The sequence below is a fragment of the Trachurus trachurus genome (assembly GCF_905171665.1).
Source record: "Trachurus trachurus genome assembly, chromosome: 16".
Classification (NCBI taxonomy): domain Eukaryota; kingdom Metazoa; phylum Chordata; class Actinopteri; order Carangiformes; family Carangidae; genus Trachurus; species Trachurus trachurus.
In genome coordinates this window covers 34,784,251-34,807,810 of record NC_139902.1, presented here as the reverse complement: position 1 = coordinate 34,807,810, position 23,560 = coordinate 34,784,251, and the positions used below count along the sequence as shown (strand labels likewise).

Genomic DNA, 23,560 nt, shown 5'->3' with positions numbered 1-23,560 from the left:
CAGCAGTGTAGTACTACTATAGAACAGTACCATTAGAGCAGCAGCAGCAGTGTAGTACTACTATAGAACAGTACCATTAGAGCAGCAGCAGCAGTGTAGTACTACTATAGAACAGTACCATTAGAGCAGCAGCAGCAGTGTAGTACTACTATAGAACAGTACCATTAGAGCAGCAGCAGCAGTGTAGTACTACTATAGAACAGTACCATTAGAGCAGCAGCAGCAGTGTAGTACTACTATAGAACAGTACCATTAGAGCAGCAGCAGCAGCAGCAGTGTAGTACTACTATAGAACAGTACCATTAGAGCAGCAGCAGCAGCAGCAGTGTAGTACTACTATAGAACAGTACCATTAGAGCAGCAGCAGCAGCAGTGTAGTACTACTATAGAACAGTACCATTAGAGCAGCAGCAGCAGTGTAGTACTACTATAGAACAGTACCATTAGAGCAGCAGCAGCAGCAGTGTAGTACTACTATAGAACAGTACCATTAGAGCAGCAGCAGCAGCAGCAGTGTAGTACTACTATAGAACAGTACCATTAGAGCAGCAGCAGCAGCAGTGTAGTACTACTATAGAACAGTACCATTAGAGCAGCAGCAGCAGTGTAGTACTACTATAGAACAGTACCATTAGAGCAGCAGCAGCAGTGTAGTACTACTATAGAACAGTACCATTAGAGCAGCAGCAGCAGTGTAGTACTACTATAGAACAGTACCATTAGAGCAGCAGCAGCAGTGTAGTACTACTATAGAACAGTACCATTAGAGCAGCAGCAGCAGCAGTGTAGTACTACTATAGAACAGTACCATTAGAGTAGCAGCAGCAGCAGTGTAGTACTACTATAGAACAGTACCATTAGAGCAGCAGCAGCAGCAGTGTAGTACTACTATAGAACAGTACCATTAGAGTAGCAGCAGCAGTGTAGTACTACTATAGAACAGTACCATTAGAGTAGCAGCAGCAGCAGTGTAGTACTACTATAGAACAGTACCATTAGAGCAGCAGCAGCAGTGTAGTACTACTATAGAACAGTACCATTAGAGCAGCAGCAGCAGCAGCAGTGTAGTACTACTATAGAACAGTACCATTAGAGTAGCAGCAGCAGTGTAGTACTACTATAGAACAGTACCATTAGAGCAGCAGCAGCAGCAGCAGTGTAGTACTACTATAGAACAGTACCATTAGAGCAGCAGCAGCAGCAGTGTAGTACTACTATAGAACAGTACCATTAGAGCAGCAGCAGCAGCAGCAGTGTAGTACTACTATAGAACAGTACCATTAGAGCAGCAGCAGCAGCAGCAGTGTAGTACTACTATAGAACAGTACCATTAGAGCAGCAGCAGCAGTGTAGTACTACTATAGAACAGTACCATTAGAGCAGCAGCAGCAGCAGCAGTGTAGTACTACTATAGAACAGTACCATTAGAGCAGCAGCAGCAGCAGTGTAGTACTACTATAGAACAGTACCATTAGAGCAGCAGCAGCAGTGTAGTACTACTATAGAACAGTACCATTAGAGCAGCAGCAGCAGTGTAGTACTACTATAGAACAGTACCATTAGAGCAGCAGCAGCAGTGTAGTACTACTATAGAACAGTACCATTAGAGCAGCAGCAGCAGTGTAGTACTACTATAGAACAGTACCATTAGAGCAGCAGCAGCAGCAGTGTAGTACTACTATAGAACAGTACCATTAGAGCAGCAGCAGCAGCAGCAGCAGTGTAGTACTACTATAGAACAGTACCATTAGAGCAGCAGCAGCAGTGTAGTACTACTATAGAACAGTACCATTAGAGTAGCAGCAGCAGCAGTGTAGTACTACTATAGAACAGTACCATTAGAGCAGCAGCAGCAGCAGCAGCAGTGTAGTACTACTATAGAACAGTACCATTAGAGCAGCAGCAGCAGCAGTGTAGTACTACTATAGAACAGTACCATTAGAGCAGCAGCAGCAGTGTAGTACTACTATAGAACAGTACCATTAGAGCAGCAGCAGCAGTGTAGTACTACTATAGAACAGTACCATTAGAGCAGCAGCAGCAGTGTAGTACTACTATAGAACAGTACCATTAGAGCAGCAGCAGCAGTGTAGTACTACTATAGAACAGTACCATTAGAGCAGCAGCAGCAGTGTAGTACTACTATAGAACAGTACCATTAGAGCAGCAGCAGCAGTGTAGTACTACTATAGAACAGTACCATTAGAGCAGCAGCAGCAGTGTAGTACTACTATAGAACAGTACCATTAGAGCAGCAGCAGCAGCAGCAGTGTAGTACTACTATAGAACAGTACCATTAGAGCAGCAGCAGCAGTGTAGTACTACTATAGAACAGTACCATTAGAGCAGCAGCAGCAGCAGCAGTGTAGTACTACTATAGAACAGTACCATTAGAGCAGCAGCAGCAGCAGCAGTGTAGTACTACTATAGAACAGTACCATTAGAGCAGCAGCAGCAGCAGTGTAGTACTACTATAGAACAGTACCATTAGAGCAGCAGCAGCAGTGTAGTACTACTATAGAACAGTACCATTAGAGCAGCAGCAGCAGCAGTGTAGTACTACTATAGAACAGTACCATTAGAGCAGCAGCAGCAGCAGCAGTGTAGTACTACTATAGAACAGTACCATTAGAGCAGCAGCAGCAGCAGTGTAGTACTACTATAGAACAGTACCATTAGAGCAGCAGCAGCAGTGTAGTACTACTATAGAACAGTACCATTAGAGCAGCAGCAGCAGTGTAGTACTACTATAGAACAGTACCATTAGAGCAGCAGCAGCAGTGTAGTACTACTATAGAACAGTACCATTAGAGTAGCAGCAGCAGTGTAGTACTACTATAGAACAGTACCATTAGAGCAGCAGCAGCAGCAGCAGTGTAGTACTACTATAGAACAGTACCATTAGAGCAGCAGCAGCAGCAGTGTAGTACTACTATAGAACAGTACCATTAGAGCAGCAGCAGCAGCAGCAGTGTAGTACTACTATAGAACAGTACCATTAGAGCAGCAGCAGCAGTGTAGTACTACTATAGAACAGTACCATTAGAGCAGCAGCAGCAGTGTAGTACTACTATAGAACAGTACCATTAGAGCAGCAGCAGCAGCAGTGTAGTACTACTATAGAACAGTACCATTAGAGCAGCAGCAGCAGTGTAGTACTACTATAGAACAGTACCATTAGAGCAGCAGCAGCAGTGTAGTACTACTATAGAACAGTACCATTAGAGCAGCAGCAGCAGTGTAGTACTACTATAGAACAGTACCATTAGAGCAGCAGCAGCAGCAGTGTAGTACTACTATAGAACAGTACCATTAGAGCAGCAGCAGCAGTGTAGTACTACTATAGAACAGTACCATTAGAGCAGCAGCAGCAGTGTAGTACTACTATAGAACAGTACCATTAGAGCAGCAGCAGTAGCAGTGTAGTACTACTATAGAACAGTACCATTAGAGCAGCAGCAGCAGCAGTGTAGTACTACTATAGAACAGTACCATTAGAGCAGCAGCAGCAGTGTAGTACTACTATAGAACAGTACCATTAGAGCAGCAGCAGCAGTGTAGTACTACTATAGAACAGTACCATTAGAGCAGCAGCAGCAGCAGTGTAGTACTACTATAGAACAGTACCATTAGAGCAGCAGCAGCAGCAGCAGTGTAGTACTACTATAGAACAGTACCATTAGAGTAGCAGCAGCAGCAGCAGTGTAGTACTACTATAGAACAGTACCATTAGAGCAGCAGCAGCAGTGTAGTACTACTATAGAACAGTACCATTAGAGCAGCAGCAGCAGCAGTGTAGTACTACTATAGAACAGTACCATTAGAGCAGCAGCAGCAGCAGTGTAGTACTACTATAGAACAGTACCATTAGAGCAGCAGCAGCAGCAGTGTAGTACTACTATAGAACAGTACCATTAGAGCAGCAGCAGCAGTGTAGTACTACTATAGAACAGTACCATTAGAGCAGCAGCAGCAGTGTAGTACTACTATAGAACAGTACCATTAGAGCAGCAGCAGCAGTGTAGTACTACTATAGAACAGTACCATTAGAGCAGCAGCAGCAGCAGCAGTGTAGTACTACTATAGAACAGTACCATTAGAGCAGCAGCAGCAGTGTAGTACTACTATAGAACAGTACCATTAGAGCAGCAGCAGCAGCAGTGTAGTACTACTATAGAACAGTACCATTAGAGCAGCAGCAGCAGCAGTGTAGTACTACTATAGAACAGTACCATTAGAGCAGCAGCAGCAGCAGCAGTGTAGTACTACTATAGAACAGTACCATTAGAGCAGCAGCAGCAGCAGTGTAGTACTACTATAGAACAGTACCATTAGAGCAGCAGCAGCAGTGTAGTACTACTATAGAACAGTACCATTAGAGCAGCAGCAGCAGCAGTGTAGTACTACTATAGAACAGTACCATTAGAGCAGCAGCAGCAGTGTAGTACTACTATAGAACAGTACCATTAGAGCAGCAGCAGCAGTGTAGTACTACTATAGAACAGTACCATTAGAGCAGCAGTAGCAGCAGTGTAGTACTACTATAGAACAGTACCATTAGAGCAGCAGCAGCAGCAGTGTAGTACTACTATAGAACAGTACCATTAGAGCAGCAGCAGCAGCAGTGTAGTACTACTATAGAACAGTACCATTAGAGCAGCAGCAGCAGTGTAGTACTACTATAGAACAGTACCATTAGAGCAGCAGCAGCAGTGTAGTACTACTATAGAACAGTACCATTAGAGCTTTATTGTTAAGGAGCTTTATTGTGAAGGAGCTTTATTGTGAAGGAGCTTTTATTGTGAAGGAGCTTTATTGTGAAGGAGCTTTATTGTGAAGGAGCTTTATTGTGAAGGAGCTTTATTGTGAAGGAGCTTTATTGTGAAGGGGCTTTATTGTGAAGGAATTTTACTGTGAAGGAGCTTTATTGTGAAGGAGCTTTATTGTGAAGGAGCTTTATTGTGAAGGAGCTTTATTGTGAAGGAGCTTTACTGTGAAGGAGCTTTATTGTGAAGGAGCTTTATTGTGAAGGAGCTTTACTGTGAAGGGGCTTTATTGTGAAGGAATTTTACTGTGAAGGAGCTTTAATTTGAAGGAGCTTTATTATGAAGGAACTTTATTATGAAGGAACTTTACTGTGAAGGAGCTTTATTGTGAAGGAGCTTTATTGTGAAGGAGCTTTATTGTGAAGGAGCTTTATTGTGAAGGAGCTTTACTGTGAAGGAGCTTTATTGTGAAGGAGCTTTATTGTGAAGGAGCTTTATTGTAAAGGAGCTTTTATTGTGAAGGAGCTTTATTGTGAAGGAGCTTTATTGTGAAAGAGCTTTATTGTGAAAGAGCTTCATTGTGAAAGAGCTTTATTGTGAAAGGGCTTCATTGTGAAAGAGCTTTATTGTGAAAGAGCTTCATTGTGAAAGAGCTTTATTGTGAAAGGGCTTTATTATGAAGGAGCTTTATTGTGAAGGAGCTTTATTGTGAAATAGCTTTACTGTGAAGGAGGTTTACTGTGAAGGAGCTTTATTGTGAAGGGGCTTTATTGTGAAAGAGCTTTATTGTGAAGGAGCTTTATTGTGAAAGGGCCTTTATTGTGAAGGAGCTTTATTGTGAAGGAGCTTTATTGTGAAAGAGCTTTATTGTGAAAGAGCTTCATTGTGAAAGAGCTTTATTGTGAAGGGGCTTTATTGTGAAGGGGCTTTTATTGTGAAGGAGCTTTATTGTGAGAGGGCTTTATTATGAAAGAGCTTTATTGTGAAGGGGCTTTATTGTGAAGGGGCTTTTATTGTGAAGGAGCTTTATTGTGAAAGAGCTTCATTGTGAAGGAGCTTTATTGTGAAGGAGCTTTATTGTGAAATAGCTTTACTGTGAAGGAGGTTTACTGTGAAGGAGCTTTATTGTGAAGGGGCTTTATTGTGAAAGGGCTTTATTATGAAGGAGCTTTATTGTGAAAGAGCTTTATTGTGCAAGGGCTTCATTATGAAGGAGCTTTATTGTGAAGGAGCTTTACTGTGAAGGAGCTTTATTGTGAAAGAGCTTTATTGTGAAGGAGCTTTATTGTGAAAGAGCTTTATTGTGAAAGGGCTTTATTATGAAGGAGCTTTATTGTGAAAGTGCTTTTTTGTGAAAGGTCTTTATTATGAAGGAGCTTTATTATGAAGGAGCTTTATTGTGAAGGAGTTTTATTGTGAAGGAGCTTTATTGTGAAGGAACTTTATTTTGAGGGAGCTTTATTGTGAAGGAGCTTTATTGTGAAGGAGCTTTATTGTGAAGGAGCTTTATTATGAAGGAGCTTTATTGTGAAGGAGCTTTATTGTGAAGGGGCTTTACGGTGAAGGAGCTTTATTGTGAAAGGGCTTTATTGTGAAGGAGCTTTATTATGAAGGAAACTTTACTGTGAAAGGGCTTTTATTGTGAAGGGGCTTTATTATGAAGGAAACTTTACTGTGAAAGGGCTTTTATTGTGAAGGGGCTTTATTGTGAAGGAGCTTTATTGTGAAAGGGCTTTATTATGAAAGGGCTTTATTGTGAAGGGGCTTTATTGTGAAAGGGCCTTTATTGTGAAGGAGCTTTATTGTGAAGGAGCTTTATTGTGAAAGAGCTTTATTGTGAAAGAGCTTCATTGTGAAAGAGCTTTATTGTGAAGGGGCTTTATTGTGAAGGGGCTTTTATTGTGAAGGAGCTTTATTGTGAGAGGGCTTTATTATGAAAGAGCTTTATTGTGAAGGGGCTTTATTGTGAAGGGGCTTTTATTGTGAAGGAGCTTTATTGTGAAAGAGCTTCATTGTGAAAGAGCTTTATTGTGAAGGGGCTTTATTGTGAAGGGGCTTTTATTGTGAAGGGGCTTTATTGTGAAGGAGCTTTATTGTGAAGGAACTTTACTGTGAAGGAGCTTTACTGTGAAGGAGCTTTATTGTGAAGGAGCTTTACTGTGAAGGAGCTTTATTGTGAAGGAGCTTTACTGTGAAGGAGCTTTACTGTGAAGGAGCTTTATTGTGAAGGAGCTTTATTATGAAGGAGCTTTATTATGAAGGAACTTTACTGTGAAGGAGCTTTATTGTGAAGGAGCTTCATTATGAAGGAACTTTACTGTGAAGGAGCTTTAATGTGAAGGAGCTTTATTGTGAAGGAGCTTTATTATGAAGGAGCTTTAATGTGAAGGAGCTTTATTGTGAAGGAGCTTTATTATGAAGGAACTTTATTATGAAGGAACTTTACTGTGAAGGAACTTTACTGTGAAGGAGCTTCATTGTGAAGGAGCTTTACTGTGAAGGAGCTTTATTGTGAAGGAGCTTTACTGTGAAGGAGCTTTATTATGAAGGAGCTTTATTGTGAAGGAGCTTTACTGTGAAGGAGCTTTATTATGAAGGAGCTTTATTGTGAAAGGGCTTTTACTGTGAAGGAGCTTTATTGTGAAAGGGCTTTATTATGAAGGGAGGTTTACTACTCATAGCCATAGACTGTAAAAAGAATGGACGTAGCGTCCGTGACGTCACCCATTGGTTTGGGGGAGTCTGTTTTGTGCCGCTACTACGGGGGTTTGAGCCGCGCCATGTTGGATTCTACTTGCCATATTTGGAGCGGTGCGGCCGTTGGCCGGCCGAGGGCCCGCCCACTGGCCTCGTAGCAGCGGTCGCCGGACCTGTCACTCAACGGTTCTGCTCCCTAATTGGCCAGAACTTTAAACCTAATAACAGTAAAACTGTAGAGTTTAAAAAAAATTCACCCCCCTCAGAGTGTGTGCGGGGGTAGAAACTATCGATTGAGACCAAAAAAATAAAATGTACCAGGCTGTAAATATGTTTTTTTAAGCTGTAAAATCGGCTATTTTAACATGGGGCTCAATTGGAGTTGCTCCCTTCTGGAGCCAGCCCCCAGCGACAGCCGGGGGGATTGCAGCTTTTTGAATGCGGAAGTGAGCTTCACTTCTCAGACCGACAACTGCCCCCTTGCTCATAGCTCATAGTGAGATAGACAGGAAAGGGGAAGGCAGAGAGAGGGAAACGTCTGCCCGACGCGGGATTCGAACCGGGGACGCCTGCATTGAGGACTGTAGCCTCTACATGGGGCGACTGCTTTAACCACTGCGCCACCGCCCCCTTGTTGTGTTTGATGTGTGTATAACATCTTAGTGTTGATGAGTTCATCACAGAAACAACTGATTAAACCTAGAGCTCTGGAAAAGAGAGTAACGACACCTCCATTGACTCCCGTGGTAAGGGTTTAAGGGTTTAAGGGTTTAAGGGTTTAAGGGTTTAAGGGTTTCAGGGTTTCAGGGTTTCAGGGTTTAAGGGTTTAAGGGTTTAAGGGTTTTGCGCCCTAGTGGCAGGATATGGGTATTGCAGCAGAGCCCAGAAAACCCATTCACTCCAATGTATGTGTGTTGCCCACTGGCTGGTAAATTGATGAAAACGGCCGTGTTTTTGTTTTTAGGTGTCTTGGTCATATCAGATTATACTTATAATTTGTTTATTACAAAATGTAGATTGAAACATTCATGTAGAAAACTGTTTTGTTTAGTTTTTTACTGGCCTATGTGTTAATGTTTATCTGTAAAGGATCCTCAATGATGCTATTAACGTGGGTGATCTATAAATGTCCTTAAATTATTGAAAACACCACACTGCTCATTCACCAACAATGCAGAGATGTCAGTTCTTTTGTAAAAACCCATATTCCTCCACCAGGAGGCGCTGCCATTGGACCAATGCTGTCACTACTCTCTTTTACACTGCTCTAATTAAACCTAATGCTGATTAACTGCATTAATGAGTGACCTTTGACCTGTGTCGGGAGGTGGAGCTTCAGTCAAAGCTGGAAGACATTCTCTACTTTATTATTCTGACAGCAACATTCACAAACACACGACTCATCAATAAACTCCTGTTTTCATCCCTGGTTGTTGTAAGATGTAAGACAGGTTTCCTTCCAACATCTGTTCCTCATCAGCCTTCTGGTCAGCAGCAGCAGCTCAGCTCAGCGTCTGTGTGGTTTAAACCTTTGGTGTGAATTCAGCATTTAAAACTCACTTCATAGCAAACTGAACGTAAGCAAAGGCAGAAACTGGAGGAATGTCACAGTAAAGACCGTCTTGGGTGGAGTCAAACCGGCGATCACTGCTTGGTGGGAGGTGTCTTACCACTGGGCTCAATAGGAATAAGAATAGGAATTTATTTATTTAAAACAGGGACAATGCACAAAAACATTAATCTTGTAAAACAAGAGAAGATGTCAACTCAATGTGTGAAATAAACAGCTTCTGTTTGATTAATACTGAACAGTTGCTTCTTTTTTTGGTCCAGAGCTACTACAGCTCTACAGCTTCAGCGGTTATTATTGTGACAGCAACATTCACAAACACACGACTCATCAATAAACTGCTGATTTCATCCCTGGTCGTTGTTAGACAGGTTTCCTTCCAACATCTTCTCCCCGTCAGGCTTCTGGTCAGGATCAGCAGCTCAGTTCAGTGTCTGTGATTTAAACCTTTGGTGTGAATTCAATCTCATTTAATAGCAAACTGAAGTTAAACTGGAGGAATGGCACAGTAAAGACCGTCTTGAGTGGAGTCAAACCGGCGATCACTGCTTGGTGGGAGGTGTCTAACCACTGGGCTCAGTGTGTGAAATACACAGCTTCTGTTTGATTCTGAAAATACTTAAGACCATGAAGAGTAACTCAGATTAATACTGAACACTACTACTACACTGCAAAAACTCTAAATCTTTCCAAGAATATTTGTCTAATTTCTAGTCAAAACTAATCTCTTTTCACTTAAAATAAGACTCATCACCTAAAAATGAACTTGTTTTCAGATCATTTTCACATGTTTAAAACAAATTTACACTTGAAATAAGTAGAAAAATCTGCCAGTGAAAGCAAGTTTTTTGTGTTTGTAATAAGAAAGTGAAAATCTGCTTGAAAGAAGTAAAAAGTGTCTCAAAACAAGCTACTTTTTATGTGAGGAATCTTTTTTTTTGTAATTCAAGTTTTTATTTCTTTTATCTCTGGTGTATGACAGTAGAACATTTTACATTTTCAGACATCTTATGCACGTTACATGAGGTGTCAGTGGCATAGCAAAACAGAAATAAAATAAGAATACCACATCAACGATGTAAATGATATTTGATGCGATGATGTAATGATGTATAGGGGACATATTGATGCATTCACATAGCTGGAAAACATATACATACAACAGGTGGGTACATGTTGGATACACTCAGAAAAAGGTGTTCGAGCTGTAGGATCATCAGTCATAGTGATGTGAGTCCAAAACAAGTCCCAGACTATGTGATGAATCCTATTTTAAAGGGACAACGAGGAGTTTCTATTTTGTTATAAAAAAGTCTCATATTAAAAGTAGAATAAGATTTGTTTTGACTAGAAATAAGACAAATATTCTTGGTAAGATGTAGAGTTTCTGCAGTGTAAATGATTGACAGGAGACAGGTTGATGCTTGACTGAGTGTTTATTGTGAACCGGTGCCTACGCTGCCCCCTAGAGGCTGGACTCAGGCGATGCTGCGTGATGCTGCAAGGACTCAGTGTGTGTTGATGCCGTGGCCTCAGTGGGTGTTGATGCCTTGGACTCGGACTCAGTGTGTGTTGATGCCTTGCTGCTGACAGCGACTGAGCAGTGTGGTGACCATCTTCTGCAGGACCTCTGCTCTCATCTTGCTGATCTCAAGAACCTCTTCGTGGTTGACCTTCTCCTCGCGGCTGTAGTCCAGAGACACCTGCAGCGCCACACAACCAAACCACGTCAGGGACATACGTTATTTCAGTGAACTACGTCTTTTTTGGTTCTAGTAAGTAGTATTTACATAATTCACATCTCTTGCAATATCTACACACTCCTGCTTGTGCAACTGTGTGTACGGGCATCGTGCAATACAATCTGGCACTTTAAACCAATGTGCACTTTAGGGCACCGTGCAACACAACTTGGTACCCATGATGCACTCCTGCACTGCAAAAACTTAAAAACTTTCCAAGAATATTTGTCTTATTTCTTGTCAAAATGTCTCATTTCTAGTCAAAACTAATCTCTTTCCACTTAAAATAAGACTCATCACCTAAAAATTAACTTGTTTTTAGATCATTTTCACTTGTTTCAAACAAATTTTCACTTGAAATAAGTAGAAAAATCTGCCAGTGAAAGTAAGTTTTTTGTGTTTGTAATAATATTGCTCTACTATCAGATTTTTCTACTTATTTCAAGTGAAAATCTGCTTGAAAGAAGTAAAAAGTGTCTAAAAACAAGCTGCTTTTTATGTGATGAGTCTTATTTTAAGTAGAATGAGATTTATTTTGACTAGAAACGACATTTTGACTAGAAATAGGCCAAATATTCTTGGTAAGATTTAGAATTTTTGCAGTGTGCACTCTAGCACTTGTCACTTTATCTCTCAGAAACTCTTTAGGTCCCCCTACCAATGGAAGTGTTGTCAAAATGTCAATGTTTTATTTTGTTAAAGTTGTGTGTTGTTGTCTGCATTACGTTTTTTATGATACTATGTTGTTGTTCTGACACTGTACTGTTTTTATGTTTTGGGACTCTGGATGGAAACTGGCACTAGCTGCTACAATCCACCACATTTACATGTTTTTATATGTCCATTAATGTGCATTGTCCCACCCAAATAAACCAATAAATAAACACATACGTTTGATGCTCAGATGTGTGTGTGTGTGTGTGTGTGTGTGTGTGTGTGTGTGTGTGTGTGTGTGTGTGTGTGTGTGTGTGTGTGTGTGTGTGTGTGAGGACTGACCATGTTGGTGATGAGGGACAAACCAAAAACTCTGAGTCCACAGTGTTTTGCCACCGTCACCTCGGGAACGGTGCTCATACCTGAGGAGGAGAAGAATGTTATCTAGTGTTTGGACTCATACTGAGCTGTTGATCATTCTGCTGCTTTAACTCAACCATCACTGCAACTAGATAAACCCCAGATAAAAAACAACAACTTTCTTTATCCACCTTTTTCCGAACGTCAAAAACGTAGCCTGTTTTGCTCTTCCAGTGGAATTGTATGTTTAAGTTTCCATGGTTTCGGTAGTCGCGGTAAATGCATGGATTTTTTTTTTTCAATATAAATGTGTAAAAGGCATGGATCATCACAGCAGCTTTTAACAGTGGATATCACACAGACTGACATCCGTGTTAAAAGCCAGCGTTAATAGATCCATGCGTTTACCGTAACTATGACAACGACTGAAAACCGTAAAAACGTAAACGTACAATTCCACCAAATCGGCAAAACTGGCTTCCGGGTTTGACCATAGATGACGTTCGGAAACTTGTGGATAGAAGGCTGTAGAACTTCCTCAAGAAGCCAGAGAAGCTGTGAAATGGCCTGAAACTCCAACCTTCTCCATGACCGCTATTAACTCCTCATGGACTTTCAACCCTTTTCAGAGACTCAGAAAGTCCACTAGGACATTTATCAAGAACCCCTTCCTCCTCATCGATCACACATCTGGATCAATACTTCTGGAATGTAAGAGATCTCTACAGCCTCCTCAGAGAACCATCAAATGTCATCCAGAAATTTCTCAAAAGGCCTTTTAACATCTTCAATGAAGACATGTCCGGGAGCCTCATCAGAAAACTTCATCCTCAGCGAACCTAAAACACTGTCAAAGAACACGTTTCAATGAATCCTAGAATTTTCTCAAAATCCCATCCTGTCCACAATGAACCAGGATGTCTGTTTTCACACACATTACCAATGAACTCTCAAAAGTTCCCGCTGCTGTTATTGTTAAACTTTGTAGGAAGGAACTTGGATCATACGCCTCAAATAACCCAAACAACAACTGAAATCTTCAACCACGTATTTAGTGATCAAACTGAAAAATTACTAACTCAAAGATTTCCCAGTTATCAATGTCTGTCAGTTAAAAAAATCCAAAAATCAAATCCACTCTGGTCTCCAAACTGTTAAATCAACGTTCCCTAAGAAAATAAAGATAAAATGTTTACTGTAATTCCGTCCACAGACAAACCCAGAGACAGAACTGTCCACAGCCAACTCTTCTGATACTGGCACTTTCCCACTGGGTCCAACAGCGGAGAAGAAGTCTTCCTTCTGCCCAGATGTAGACCGGTTCAGATGTAGACCGGTCCAGATGTAGACCCGTCCAGATGTAGACCTGTCCAGATGTAGACCCGTCCACAAAGAGATAATCCAACTGGGAACATGCAGGTAAGACCACAGACTTTTGCAAACAATGCAGCAACTTAACTCCATTCTGCTTCCCTCAGAGTCTCCACAATGTGGTATCGGATTCCCACAAGACTGTTTAGACCCACGGAGTCTTCTGAGACATCCATGACCTAACCTCATCAGCTACTCCCCAGTGCGTCAGTCTCAAAGGTTTTTAGGCCCAAGATCCCTGACCTCAGCCTTGGTGACAGGCAACATCTACCTGTTGAAACATTGAGAGTAAACAACGCCGGTCCAGATTGAGATTCTGCAGCTGGCCACACTTTGCTCGGACTCGGAGCAGCCGGTGATGACGAGAACCCTCGACGTAACAACCACTCTCTGTGCAGCACTGATCGATTGTGCATTCCTCTGTTCTCTTATTGGTTAATTTAATGCAGCATCCATCCGCCAAAAGAAAAAAACGCTAACCCAAGCCGAACATCAATCGGGCATAATGTGTTTCTGAACTCATTTTTCCGGTATTATCAAGATCAACTGGGACAGTCTCCAAGATCCACCAGTCGATCACGATCGACGGGTTGGCGACCACTGGTTTAGGCCACTGGTTTACACCCTTCTTGAGGATCCTAAAACCTCACAAAGAACCCATGGATCCTCATCATTGAACTCTACAAACTTCTCAAAGACCCCGTAGCACTTCCCTAACAGTTGATCATTGGGATGATGATGACCAAACGATTCTCAACAGCCAATCGCTGCCCTTCCTCCTGACTCCTCCTGAGGTTCAGTAAGACTTGTTGACTGTCAGTGAGCCTAATGACCAGTTACAAGACAGGACAGAGGTCTGGGGGGTCATCCCTATGTTCCCCAGGTCCTGTGTTCCCCACTTTGTATGGGACCAGGGAACATAGGACCCTTTCTCTAAAAAAGGATCATATGTTCCCCGCTTTTTCCCAAAAGGACCCGGGGAACATGCAGTTTTTGGTCCCATACCTGGAAGTGGAGTTGTGTCTTGGCAGATTTTTGCCTATTTCTGAATGAAAAGTTGAGTTGTGACTTTGAGTGAGAAGTGTAATTGTCCCATTGGTTGGGTTTAGGCAATGAAGAAAGGAGTTGGTTAAGACCAGGTAGAGGCTAGACAGGCCAGATAGATAGAGAGTCCAGATAAGTAGAGAGAGTCCATCGACCAGCAACAGCGGGGAACATAGGACCTTTTTTTGACAAAAGGGTCCTATGTTCCCCGGTATGTATTGCGACAGGGGAACATAGGACCCTTTTTGGCAAAAACAGGGAACATAGGACTCTCTTTCAAAAAGAGAGTCCTATGTTCCCAGATCGGGGAGCATAGGACCCGGGGAACATAGGTATGCTCCCGAGGTCTGTCTCTTCCTTACCCACAGAGTCACAGCCGAGGATGAGCAGCATCCGGGCCTCAGCGATGGTCTCGAAGTTGGGCCCGCTCACCATGCAGTAAACCCCCTCCTTGACGAAGTCGCTGCAGCCCAGCTCCGAACTCACGTCCAGCGCCATACGCCTCAGGTCTTTACTGTAAGCATCAGACATGCAGGGGAACCTGATCCCAAACCTAGAGGACGAGGAGACAAGGAGACAAGGAGACAGGTGTTATGCTGAGTTCATAACAACTCGGAGGTCGGAATTCCCAACTCGGAGAAAAACCATGGATACCTGAAGGAAGTTTGGCGTATTGTGGCTCAGAGCTGAATATGAAAAATCAATGCAGCAGTAAATGATGTTTATTTTGGAGGAGAGGAGACGCTGCAGATGAGTGCTCATATAATGTTACAGCCTTGATAACAGTTAAACCTTATTTCCATCACATACGAGGAACACAATTTCACACCAATACAACAATCACAGCTTAATATAAACGTATTTCATAGAGGCTACTGCAATAATACACAAGAATATGCATTCAAACCTCAACAAATAACTTAAAATGTCTAAATTCTAACCGTTTAAGACGAGGGCCGCCATTTTTTGATGTTGTCGTGACGTCAAGTCGGAGCTCTGATATGATACCCGAGTTTCCGACCTGTCATTTCCGAGTTCGACGCCGTTCAATTCATTTTTTACAACTCGGAGCTCGTTTTTTTTCCCCGACTTCCGAGTTGTCTTGAACATTAGTTCCAAACATTTCCCTTTCTCCATTTGTCCATCTGTCCTGTCTCACCTCTCGTCGTTGGGGCCACACAGCGGGTGCTGTCCGGCGAATCCGGGCAGGTTGATGTGGTCCTTGATGATCATGATGTCTCCGACCTTGAAGTCGGGGCAGATTCCCCCGGAGGCGTTGGTCACCACCAGCGTCTCCACTCCCATCAGCTTAAAGATCCGGACAGGGAAGGTCACCTGGTGCAAGGACACAGACACAGACGGGTCAACTCACACAGCTCAGTGTGTAGAAGAAAAAACATTTATAGAACATATATCGTCCTATTTGGGCCTTTAAACTTTTCTTCTTCATTTAAAGCAAAAGTAAGCGGAATGTTTGTGTTAATATAAGTCTTAAATAGTTGTATCTTCCGACAGCAATCACTTCTATAGAGTGTTTGGTCTGAAACACGGGTCTGTCAGTCACTCTGCTCTGCTCTGAGCCCAGGAGAAAACTTTCCTTGTATCCTACAACCTTTATCCAATGAGGAGAGAGAACGGCATAAAGGGGCGGTCCTCTCTGTGTGTGCAGCCAAGGAATGCGCCTGAATGTGGTGACGTAGGGACGAGGGCGGGGACTGCTAACTCCATCTGCTGACAGGAAGTTAGACAAAACCACGGGATCGCTTACTTCTCCATTTAAGTAAAATAAACTCAAAAGGTCAAAACATGACGCTTGAAAAGATGGATCTTCAAGTAAAGGTAAAGGTACTTTATTTGTCACATATACAGCTAGTACAGTGAAATTCTTTCTCTGCATTTAACCCATCCCTGAGGAGCAGTGGGCAGCCGCGGTGCAGCGCCCGGGGACCAACTCCAGATTATGAGCCAGTGCCTTTGGTCAGGGGCACTGATTGGAGGATCAGGCTAGCTGGCATGTTTTTAGTGGTGGGGGAAACCGGAGCACCCGGAGGAAACCCACGCAGACACGGGGAGAACATGCAAACTCCACACAGAAAGGACCTGGGCGGCCGGGGATTCGAACCCAGGACCTTCTTGCTGTGAGGCAACAGTGCTAACCACTGTGCCACCGTGCCGTAGAGTTGGTAAGTAGAGTTGTCTTTACTTCACTTCAGAACAAAGCAAAAGAAAAACAACCCGAGTCGCATACATAGGCAAAAGATAAGAGAAATAAAGTTCAGAACTTCGTGCACAGAGGTGCACTGCAAAGAGAGCAACAGAGCGACTCATTTCATATCATTACTGTGGCTTATAGACTGTTGGACATGTGCTGAACTCAGCACTTTTCCATCTCTCCTGTTGAGGCCTTATCTCTGCTGACTGAATACCTTATTCTGTGGCCTTGGTTTCAGCCTCATGCTCTTCTCTAAGTGTGCCACTCTCCTAGTCGTATTTGAGATGCTCCCATAGACTTTCATGCAATGTTGTGTGCCTTCTTCAATCCTTAGCAAAATTGTGGAAAAAAACACGCACATCAGGTAGGCCCAGTTGGGATGGGTGCTAGATAAAGGAGGGAATACTAGAACAAAGAAAAAATCTGCACACCATAAGAGCTCCCTTTCAAGGATTTAATAGCATAGTGACGTTTCGAGCACAATGGTCTTTTTCAAACTGCTGTGTGCCTTCTTCAATCCTTGCCTGGTGGCCATTCTATGTAACTGCACGGTACCAAAACTCCTAGCTCAGCAGAAAGTGTTATAAGGGTCATATATAGTTCACTCCATCTCCAGTTTCACCACTCACACCCTGCACTCCTTCAGAAGCTGTTGAAGTGTACACTCCCATCCATTAAGTGGTGCTGCTGCTTGGATCCATTATCTTGTTCTTTCAGTCATGACTCAGGACCAGGACCAGGTCTAGACCCAGGACCAGGACCAGAACCAGAACCAGGACCAGGACCAGGACCAGGACCAGGACTAGGACAGGTGTGGAGGACTTACCTTGCAAAGGGAGTAGCCCTCATACAGGTGGAAGTGGCCCTGCATGAAGACACAGGGAGTGTCCTCGATGGTCCCGAACACCAGACAGCCCTCATGTCCCTGGACTGAGAGATGGAGAGAAGGTGTCAGACAGACAAGACCGGTGGTGAGAACGGACTCATCTGATTGGTCGTTACTTCCACCCTCACCTGTGCTGACGGGGAAGTTGGGGATGTCCTGGTATCTGAAGACCTGTTTGTTGGCGGCTGCGTCGGCGAGGAGGCCGAGTCCCGACCCACAGATCACCGCCACCTTTGGACGGTGGCTGGTGTGGTTGAGGAGCCATTCGGTGGTGAGTTTGTAGTCCTCGAAGGAGCAGCAGCAGCTGGAGGAGGAGGGGTGGGGGGGGGTGGGGGGGGATGAGGAGGGGGTTCATTGGTTTCTTAAGATTGGGTTCATAGAAAAGCTACAGATCATTAACGGCTTCTTATCTCCATAGATTCTGGATCAAGTTTTACAGCGAAAAAGTTGAAGCGAGGTTCAAAGATCTGAGGTTTACGACTGCTCGTTATCACAGTGAAGCCTGTTGAGGAAAAACCTGAATCTGACCCATCAACGAGGCACAGTGAAGTTCTCACGCTGAAACTAAATGTTTGAACCGAACAGAACCCAGAGAACCCGTGGTCTCTCTGTTCTCTAGGGTGAAGTCAGGTAATATGGGACACTTTTTGGTAGAATGACCAAACAAACCACCATCAAAAAAAGGTGGTTACTCAGTCACTCCATTGATGTTTGTATCATTTATCACAGATCTCTTCAATATTTCTGTGGTGAAATGATGTTGTAAAATGTGATTGTTTAGAAACTACAGACCTATAAACTCACTGAGACCCCCTCTCTCCCCCCTTCTGAAAGTTTCAGGTAATATGGGACATTCACTTTCAGCCAAATTTTATTTTCTGTATTTGAACATGTATGTGCTGATTTTAGTTTTTAAACATAGAAGATAATAATAATTGATAAATACAGTGCAAACAATCAATGATCAATCCTCTCAAAAGTTGATTTTGGCACATTCCTGGCAATGAACCTCAGGCTAGGTTTCTGACCTGCTGCAAATACCCCATACGCATTGTTAGCCTTGGCTAGCCTCTATTAGCATAGAGATTATTGTAACTGTGTGAGGCAAAAAATGTGTAGCAAGGTTAAAAAAAAGTATACAAAAATACCAACAACAGCACTAACAACAGGATTGTTCACCATAACTGCTTAAATCATGATTTTATTGCAACTACTGACAGTTTATAAAGTGTCCCAATATAGCTGAATTTTTTGTCCCATATTACCAAACACGGTTTGGTAATATGGGACAGTGCTAAAAATGCTAGTTGACAAAAAAACAATGTGTATTTGACAAATATTTTTATCAAAATTATAAGACTTCATTAAACACTTCATAAAAATACAATTTTGCAGATTCTTAAATAGTTTGTTTTTTGTCTAGAACCCTTATTATGCAAAAATGAAATCCCGCATGCCACTGCACTTTTCGCTTGAACTTCCCTCCTGAGTCTCCTTCAAAGTTTCATCAACAACTTTCTGGTTACCAACAACTGATCAACTTTGACATTGTTTTCTGTCAAGAGGTGTTATGGCAACAATTCAAAATCGTTTTTTTTTGTGACTGGCTGGTAATATTTTAATTGCAAAAGGCCTCAGACCTTATTATGTCCCATATTACCTGACTTCACCCTATACGTTATCGTTGTAACTGGCTGAAACCAAAGCAGAATGTGAAACATGTTCCCCGATGGAAACCGTGGACCCACAAACAGTGGAAACCATGGAAACGAGAGGAGAGGGGGGGTCTTACCAGGAGGTCCCTTTGGCGTGCATCGTTCTGGAGAAGAAGGAGAAGAAGAGGAGGAGCAGCGTGGCAGTCAGACAGAGAGAGTGTGTGCTCTTCTCTGATTGGCTCGTTCAGAGACTGCAAACAGAGCAGAGGTCATTGACTCTGTGCGTCTGTGACCTTTGACCTCTGCAGTTCGAACAGTCGAGCTGTAAAGTTCAGGAGAGGACTGAAGTCTGTCTGATTGGCAGATAGTGATGTTTTTTATGAAATTGTGACACGAACACGATCACGTCATTGATTTATTGTGCTAATATTATTACACAGGCCATAAAATGAACTTCTTACCTCGTCTGCCATTGGCTCGTGGCCTCCAATCATTTACCGGCCAAATGGAAAGATCATGCCTTTGAATGCAAATCATTATCATGTTGTTTGGGGGGTTATTAAAACTTATTGGAAGGAAATACATAAGAAGGAAATGAAGAGTTAATTTGCAAAAGCAGATAAGTGCCATTTTGAAAAAAATGAGCTGAGGCTTTGTAATTGTTCTTTGCATAGTGTTGTTTTCAATAAAACTTTATTTCTTTGAGATATGTCTGTTTTGTTACATCTCAAAGTCACTCAACTTTGGTTTGACTGATATAACCTTATGTAAATAAAAATGCAGATTCTAGAATTTTTTAAAAACTGAGTTATCTGCTTTTGCAAATTAACTCTTCAAATACATAAGGCAATACAAGAAATGCCCCTGGAAAGTAAAGTCTTTTTCATGCCTGAAGGATGGACAAAGAGAGACAAACATTTGTTTAGTGTTGGTGGCAGGCAAATGTCTTTCACAGGAGAGTCCAACATCGACCATGTGGATGGACATTACGATGGAAATATGCAGGATGGAGAAATGAACTGTGAATGTGAATTACAAGAAGGACCTGTTGGTTTCACGTTGGAAGAAATGGACGGACTATAAAACAACACGCAGGCCAGACTTTGACTTGTTCAACTCTAGATAATATGCTGTGTGTGTAGCAATAACCACAACCACGTTTTGTTTTTTTATGTTCTACTAGAAAAAGGGCATTCATGCTGATACTCTGTGACTAATAATGAAAATGAAATGGATGTACATGTCATACTTGTTGCAGAATGTCAATGAAAAGCTAAATTTTTAAAAAAGAAAAGAAAAGATCATGCCTTGTTTGACTAAAAGTAATTGCCTAACGTCTTTAGTATAAAATTCCAACTTAAGCAACATTTAAAAAGCTGCACATCCTGAAAGCTGGGGATAGGACTGTCAGGTATTGTCCTTCCTATAACACACATTCTACATTCATACATCTACATCCTTTTCAAAAGTTCAAAATAAAACAACTATACACAGATCCAGTTACAATAAAAAGAAAGGAAAGAAAGTTCTCAAAATGATAACATGAAAGATTAACTCTTAAGTGACTTTACATGTTTCAAATGCTTTTTTACTTGGATTAGTCCTAATGTTTAAATGAAGAGTATTCCATAATGAAATGGCTTTATATCCAACAGTGCTTTTCATTGAACTAGTCTTGGTCGTGGTAATGGAAGTAGACCTTGAGTTGAAGCTCTGGGACTGTAGTGGTGAACTTCAGCTTTATAACCAGTCTGATTAGAAAGAGCTGTAGGATACTTGTTGTGAATAAATAACAAAAAACTGCTGGATAACCTATGGTTAACCTTCAGCCATTCAAGACAAGAATACATTTGGTCAACACTCGATCTATGGGTTAGAACAATCAAGAGTGAGTCTAGCTGCCCTATTCTGAGCTGTTTGTAATTTTGTAAACTCAGACTTGCAGAAACAACTACAACATTTCCTCTCGGGAAATTTTGAAAGGGCCACAGGAGCTACGGCCGGTTTTACCATCTCTGTCAAGATGGGAATCAAACCCACGATCTTAAGGTCAAGACAGAGCTGATCAAATAGACACATGATCATCTTTCTATAAGCACAGATATGGAGGAGCTGTAACCACATTAGGTTAACTGTGTGTGTGTGTGTGTGTGTGTGTGTGTGTGTGTGTGTGTGTGTGTGTGTGTGTGTGTGTGTGTGTGTGTGTGTGTGTGTGTGTGTGTGTGAGTGTGTGTGTGTGACTATGAGCTGCATCCTGTGTCAGTCTGATTTAGCTGTGTCTGTGTTTAGAAACATTTAAACGAGCGCCAGGTGGATTGTTTATGAAGTTAACGAGCTCTGGCCTGAGAATCAGACGTTACCACGGCAACTTGAGGTGGTTACCACAGCGATAGGGGCCCCCCAGGCTGAGACAGACAGAAACGTGGAGAAAAAGAGCGATTTTCTGCCTCTGCACCGGTCTCGCAAAAGGCTTAGGGTGACAAAACGGTAACTCCTATCAGAACAAAACACAGATCAACGTTGCTCTAAGGACTTACTGAAAAATGTGGTACGATTTGGTGTTTCTACAGTAAATATTTTGGCGACGCTGGCAGTTTTAAAACATCAGGCCGTTCTGCTTCTCTCAGAAAATATTTGTATTGGAGTCAATGAGGAGCAGAGACAGACGTGGCCGCACTCAGAGGCTTATTCTGTAAATTCTGTAAATCTCTCTGATATTTTGAGCACATGGTGAGAAACAGAACAAGTTTGTCTACAATTTTTTGAAAAAATCATGTGTGTAGAGTGTAAATTGTGGCCGGGCCGAGTGTGGAAAGAGAAAAAATCTGGAGTTTTTCTGGCATCTCTCCCACTCTAACCGATGATGTCACGCACTCTGACACGAACATTCCGTGCAATACACACCCATTATAATCTCATAATTTCTCCAAAAATGATCATGGTCATTGATCAGGGATTGATCAAAAAATATATGACCTATCAAAACGTGGAGTAATACGCCAATACACAAGACTTGTGTCTACTGTTTAAAGTTTAAATGGAGTCTCTAGGTGAAAGTATGCCTGAGCAGTAGACGTTTTATTTTGTTTATTTGGGTGGGACAGTGCACATCAATGTACATATAAAAACATGTAAATGAGCCGGATTATAGCAGCAATGCTAATTTCCATCCAGAGTCCCAAAACATAAAAACAGTACAGTGACAGGAGAACACAGTTATATACGCGACATGACAAAGCAGACAACAAGATAAAAAACAGGTCAGATAATCAGGCCAGTAGTGGAACCTGGACAGTTTGAGAGATAAAGTGCAAAGGTGCAAAAGTGCTGGGCCAAAGTGACAAGTGCTAAAGTGCAGGAGTGCATGGGTACCAAGTTGTATTGCACGGTGCCCTAAAGTGCACATCAGTTTAAAGTGCCTGTAGGTTCCTAATCAATGAAGCCATGAGCTTGACGCTCTCCTCCCTCGTAACATCCACTTCAAAGGCAAAAAAAAAACTCCACACGATTCTTTCGTTCCTTTTCATAGTTTACTCCGAAAAATAAAACAAGATACAATAATCCAGCATGATGAAAATAAAAAAGGCCAGAGCAAAATATCTAGAAAATGCTGAGTAAATGCAGAGGTAAAGGCAGAGGTCAAAAAACTGTGTGGCTCCACTCCATGACGACTGACCTGACTGACTGCTTCACGTGAATCACGCACACACGTATCAATCCACATTAAAGGTTACATGCGTGATTTTTTAAACCTCTAAACATCCACACCTTTTTAAGTGAAATGAATTAAATAGTAACTTATTAATATTAACTGTTCACCTGTAAATAATGTAAACAACCCATTTTTATCATAATTAACAACAACCTCTTCTTAAATGTAAACATAAATTATTATCCAAATACTAATCAACTAAAAATAGCATTTAGGCTCCTATAGTGCCAGTAAACTCCAATGATTGTTCTTTTTCGCTTTTTTTTCCGCCCGTCCCATTGACTTCAATGCAAAATTTTAAACTGTTGAGAAAAGTAACAGCACACCGATCCCGATCAAACCCGGGTTTTGATATATAATTTGTAGTAGCGACCAGTGCCCGGTGTGACGGCCCGTGGCCCTAATAATCCAGATGACACAACACCAGTGTTTGTTCTACCTGTCTGTGAGTTGCAGATGTTAAACAGGTAGCACATTTCCTAACAGCAGCAGACTAGTGGTAGTACTACAGTAGTATGGCAGCAATACTAGTACAAGTACTACAGTAGTACTGCAGTAATACTAATGCTGCTGCTGCTGCTGAGGTCAAGCTGTTTCTGCTCCGTCAGCAGAACGTCTCCATCGTCTCCATCGTCCTGCTGGAGAGAGAGGGGGGGGGGGGGGGGGGGGGGGGGGGGGGGGGGGGCTGTGTCGCCGTGGGAACGCTTCTGCAGGAATCCAGCACATCAGTTGCCATAGAAACTGCGTTTCCATAGTATTGACAGTGTGCAGTGTGTGTGTGTGTGTGTGTTGCAGTATTTTATTTTTATCACCAACTGTCAACGTCACCTTCATCACCATCACCATCATCATCCTCTTCCTCCGTCTTCACACGGGTTTAATGATGTTACA

The 23,560-nt window shown here is 42.2% G+C and overlaps 2 protein-coding genes across 2 annotated transcripts in view; both read right to left on the bottom strand.

Annotated features, from left to right (window-relative positions):
• pmvk (phosphomevalonate kinase) overlaps positions 1 to 23,560 on the bottom strand; it is a gene marked incomplete at its 5' end in the record, with an annotated part of 187,148 nt that overhangs the window by 30,475 nt on the left and 133,113 nt on the right. The window lies entirely within an intron of this gene.
• Positions 10,451 to 19,237, bottom strand: pnp4b (purine nucleoside phosphorylase 4b). Its single transcript, XM_083989357.1, has 7 exons — positions 19,095 to 19,237; positions 17,431 to 17,606; positions 17,243 to 17,346; positions 15,364 to 15,539; positions 14,567 to 14,757; positions 11,772 to 11,851; positions 10,451 to 10,736 (listed from the first exon to the last, which is right to left on the bottom strand). The coding sequence occupies exons 1-7, from the start codon at positions 19,115 to 19,117 to the stop codon at positions 10,596 to 10,598; spliced, it is 891 nt and encodes a 296-aa protein (XP_083845483.1). The 5' UTR covers positions 19,118 to 19,237; the 3' UTR covers positions 10,451 to 10,595.